This window comes from Sinocyclocheilus rhinocerous, unplaced genomic scaffold, assembly GCF_001515625.1.
Source record: "Sinocyclocheilus rhinocerous isolate Xijiao unplaced genomic scaffold, SAMN03320098_v1.1 scaffold671, whole genome shotgun sequence".
Lineage (NCBI taxonomy): Eukaryota > Metazoa > Chordata > Actinopteri > Cypriniformes > Cyprinidae > Sinocyclocheilus > Sinocyclocheilus rhinocerous.
In genome coordinates this window covers 505933-510954 of record NW_015625021.1, presented here as the reverse complement: position 1 = coordinate 510954, position 5022 = coordinate 505933, and the positions used below count along the sequence as shown (strand labels likewise).

General features: G+C 39.7%; 1 protein-coding gene across 2 annotated transcripts; it reads right to left on the bottom strand.

Annotated features, from left to right (window-relative positions):
• Window positions 1–391: 391 nt before the first annotated feature.
• On the bottom strand, window positions 392–2792 carry LOC107747241 (C-C motif chemokine 17-like). Of its 2 annotated transcripts, none has more exons than XM_016561694.1 (5): window positions 2661–2792; window positions 2166–2295; window positions 1702–1849; window positions 1559–1591; window positions 392–730 (listed from the first exon to the last, which is right to left on the bottom strand). In XM_016561694.1, exons 1-5 carry the CDS (start codon window positions 2719–2721, stop codon window positions 722–724), a joined length of 381 nt encoding a protein of 126 aa, XP_016417180.1. In that variant the 5' UTR covers window positions 2722–2792; the 3' UTR covers window positions 392–721. The 2 variants fall into 2 exon arrangements, with proteins under 2 accessions (XP_016417180.1, XP_016417183.1); XM_016561697.1 differs by having other exon boundaries at window positions 392–724.
• Between the last annotated feature and the right edge of the window lie 2230 nt (window positions 2793–5022).

The following is a 5022-nucleotide window of genomic DNA, read 5'->3' as shown; positions in this document are numbered from 1 at the left end:
TCCTGTTCACGTGTTTTCCGTAACTATTTGACATTTTCCCCTCAAACACGAAACGACTGTTTATACAACACGCGCTTCCATGACTGTTCAAAGTTGCTAAGCATCTAGTAACATTCACATATCGTTAACATATCGTTTCACATTGTACACGTTTGAAAACGCAAAAGCGCTGTTAACCCTTCTCCGGAGCAGGCTTTCATAACCCGGGTAAAAAGCTGAGATAACCCTGTGTGAAACAGCCTACTTTTACCCGGGCGAAAAGCGCGGTTTAGTACTACAATAACCTTGGGCTAAGTACAGAAAGTTACTAGTCTTTTTTTTTTATAAAAACAAAACCATACTCACTATTTTCATTTATTTTTATATATAAAAATTAGTTGTGTTTTAACATACACAAGATAATCTGTAATTGCACTATAAATTGATCGAGAACAGTGATACCAGCTTACTGGACTCTATAGAAGAGCTTGTATAAATTATAGAGACTATACATAGCTGCAGAGATTATAAACAACCTTTAACAAGTCTCAGAGAAGAATACTTTGGCATATAGATTAACAGTCATTTGAGAGGACATCTAAATATCACAATATATCTGGATAACATACTGTTTGGTAGTGAATGCTTTGAGTCTACATGTATTTTCTTATAAGAACATGTAAGAAAACAGTGACACACGAGAAGGCTGGAATTTCATGGATCACCTGTCCTCCTTCAACATTCACTTGGTCTAAAAGGAAAGAAAACAACAACTGTGATTATTTCAGTAGGCTATTCACAAAGATTACAAAGACATGAAAGTATAACATAAACAAAATAGACTAGCATCTATATTATAAAATTTGGTTCAAAGCAGAAAAGGGGAAAATCTGAAAAAAGACAGTGGTACAGAAAAACTATTTTTTTGAACGAGTGAATTATTCATCTCATGAAGCTTTACGAATTGTGTAAATGAATCAGAAACTGGTACAATATAAAACTATTGATTATAAGTTTTTAATTATTAATAGCCTATGGAACATCATATGTTTGAGGTGTATTGCAAAATACAGCATATAAAATATATAGAAATCTAAGTTGATTGAAATTGAAATTGTGAAATTTTTTATTGGATGATATTGGAAATATATTGGCTTGAGTAGTCTTGAATTTTATATTGGTCATTACATATATAGGCTAGGCCATATATTGGCCAGAATTATTTATATATCCATGCATTCCTATTTACAACTCGTCATGGGATTGGACGGTTGAAATTTATGTTTCCATGGTAACAGCGACTTCACTGATTGGTGGATGTCTCATCAGGATTATAGTAGTGTAGGTCTTCACTGGGAACTTACCAAATTAAACACAATTTTGTTTCATATTAAGCTAAAATCATATTGATTGTGCCTGTATACAGAATCATATAACATTCCTTAACCTCTGAGCTTACGGTAGGTTTGTCGGGTTGATACATTATCGCTAGACATCAGTTTATCGAAGGAAAAAAAGAATGGGATTTTTACTTCCAGAACTGTTGCACTGAAAAGGCATCCTGCTGATTCTTGTTTACCTTGTTCATCTTTTGGGAGTTAACAACAGCGACCTGTCAATAAAGAGAAAATGACACTTCAAGACACTCCGTTTCTGGACCATAGAGAGTTTTATTTGGATACCGATGGTGCCGTTACTTCCTTAAATCCACACAGATCTTACCTCCGACATGACGGGCAGATTCATATGCGGATGTAGCCACATGGTCCTGCGGGTTTTGGCTCCCAGCCTCTGGTTCAGTTTCCGTAGTAACCTCTTCACCTTCCTGTCCCTTGGATCAGCGCACTTCACCGCCTTTTTGGTGTACAATCTGTCATGATTGAAACAAGCGAGAACATGAGCGCCAAGATCTCGAGAGCTCCCTCCAAAACCTCTCTCTTTACATACGGCAAATCCCAAATCTCTTAATCTGCTACGCTTCAAGTCAGTGCAGGCCAAATTGGCTTCGGTGAAGAAACAGTTTGGGCATTGTCCACCCAGCCGGAGTGCATTCTTTTGCTCTACTTGCCTGACAAGTACCGCTCTCAGTAATAAAAATCTGACCTGCTTAGACGGCAATGCCTGTGAGCTTTATTAGGGCATATTTTCCATGTCTGTGATTGCTCCAGGATGCTTGGAATACTTGCATGATGGCTCTTATGCTGCAATCCGGTCCCTCCGTCTGCCTCTCATACCTCAGGACGTCTTTGGTCCGGACTTTGCCGTGAGAGTACTGCATGCAGCACTGAACATCTCGCTGCATTTGCACACCCTTCCCTGGCATAGACAGAAATCACAAACCAGCAGCAGAATTCAAAACAGAATCACACCTGGAACCCATCTTTAAGTATGGTAAACTGTGCGCATCAACTGGCATGCTCAACAGTTTGCAGAGGAAATCATGTGTCGTAATCAAATTTGGACTCCTTTTTTTTCCTTTTTGGAGCTTCCTGTGCCTCCCATCATGCTTTAACACACCTCATATCTTCAGACATGCGTGAAAAGTCCAGCATCCGAAGCTCCTGATCCGGTCTGGCTATCATAGCATTATGCCTCTTTCCCTCCCACCCAGCCACCCAGATCTGGTCCCAACCGCCCCGTTCCAACATCGCAATAAGATGCGAGGGAGAGTTTCACCTTACCTTCCAGGCAGCCGAAGAGGACGGCCGAGAGGAAGAGGATGGAGACAGTCTGCAGGAACATGGTGGAACCTCAGAGGGATTTTTTCCTCCGTGCTGCCTGCTGTCCTCTTGTGCTGTTTTTATTTCTCTCCTCTCTCCCTCCCTTCCCCTATTTTTTTCTCTCACGCGCTAACACACCCACAATCTCCCTCGCTCCCCCCCTCGTGTGCTGTTTTCACAGTCGTAGCATCTCCCCTCACTGTTGAGAAATGCACAACTCTCTTCAATTAACACGTTGAGCTGTGCGAGCGCTGGTGCGACGCGTAGCATAATCGCTGCAATTTCGAGCCCATCGTCCCTGTTTGCTTGAGAATTTACAACTGCAAAGCTCTCAATAATTAAGAAATACAAACCAAATTCTTCCGATATTTGAAGAAACGAGATTAAAAACAGCAGTCCACAATGATATATGGGTCTGACGTCGAATGCTGAAGGGAAGGAAACACCTTACATTAAAATGCCCAACTTTTTGCAAACTTATGATTTATTGCAGTCGAAAATGTTGGAGCAGGATGAAATACAGCCCTGAGGTCTGACTTGCAGGGAGGAGTGTGAGAAAACATTTGAACGAACAAAACATCAGGAATCAATATGGATACTCATGTGCAGACATTTAGAGCCCGTCCTCATGTCGAGTTCTTGAGTCATGTGGAGAAGCTGTGTTGGGACTTTATGGTTTTGGCATACCTGGGATCATTAGATCGAAAATATGCCATCTGCGTGTCCAAGGTGGGTGTATAAGGCGTCCATGATCTCACTCTCATCCATGGGCCAGTCGTCTTGCCTGCATTTCTCGTTGGCAATTAAGGTATCACACCGAAGAAAACATGCCAGCTGCCGCTCAAAGAAAGATTTTGTGAACCAAGAACAAGTTCACAGGCTGTCGACATATGCACACAACTTTTACATGTTTTTTTTTTTCATTTACTTGAGTACTCCTAGTGGAAGAAAAAAAAAAATAGAGGACTGAGAGGTGGCAAGTTTGAACCATTGCCCATGAGCCAGAAACCTAACTCCAGTGTTTGTGCAGATGAGCAGTCCTTGTCAGATAACGGGTTTGTTAACTGAAAACACCTGCATTATCCCAGGTTATGGATTCGTAATATTCAGATTCTGTAAATTCAGAATATATCAAACTTATGGAAGCCGTTTCCACCACTGAATTAAAAAAAAAAGGTAATTGCTACTTTTTTATCTCTCAATTCTGACTTTTTTCTCTCAATTGCGTGTTCACATTTCGCAATTCTGACTCTATAACTCGCAATTGCGAGCTTAAATCTCACAATTATGAGAAGAAAAGTCAGAAATGCGAGTTTGTATTATGCAGTTCTGAGAAAAAGTTTTTTTATTTTTTTATTTCACGTTTAGATTTTTTTTAACCCTATCTGATGCAGTGTGTAGCTTTTCATTTCTTAGACAAGCATGTCGGAAGATGTACCCATGTACATATTCCAGGATGACAATGTCAAGATTCATTGGACCCAAATTGTAAAATAGTGCTTCAGTGAGCACGAGGAATCATTTTATGTACAAATTGCCCACCACAGAGGCCTGAGCTTCTCCCATTGAAAGTCTTTGGGATGTGACTTTACAGAGTGGTTTGACTCTCCCATTGTCAAATGCATTAATTTTTGGCCGAGATCTTGTAACTTATGATGGAAATAAGTGTTGTGATGTTGCATAACTTTGTCAAAACAATGCCACAACAAATGCAAAATGTTATCAATGCTAAAGAGAGTCCAACAAATTATTAGAGTGTGCAACTTTTTTTGGACAGGCAGTGTAAAATAAACTCCAGCACATCCCAAAGACTTTCAAAGGGGTTAACAAGGACTCTGTGGTGACCAATCTTTCATAGTCTGAGCCTGATGAATCTTTGTATTGCATGGATATGTACATGGGTACATCTTCCAGCATGGTTGTTTAAGAAATGAAAGCTACACACTGCATTAGTTAGGATTAAAATAATTGTTGCAAAACATAGAAGAAACATAATAATCACGGCAATAATAATGCAATTCTAAAATATTAAGGTGCCCCTATTATGGATTTTTTTAAATCACCTTTCATGCAGTGTGTAACGAAGCTATAAGTGAATGAAAACATCCTGCAAAGTTTTACATTTGAAAGTGCACCGTGTATAAAGTTATTGTCTCTCAAAAGAAAGAGTCGACTGAGTCATTGAAACCAGTCGTTTTTAAAACGTTGATGTCAACATGAAACATTAGCATATTCCCCGCCCACTTTTGGTCTTTTCGCATTGGTCTGAATGAAAACGCAAATTCATTCTTTGCCACTAGGTGCCGCTTTTGGAGCGGTAAAA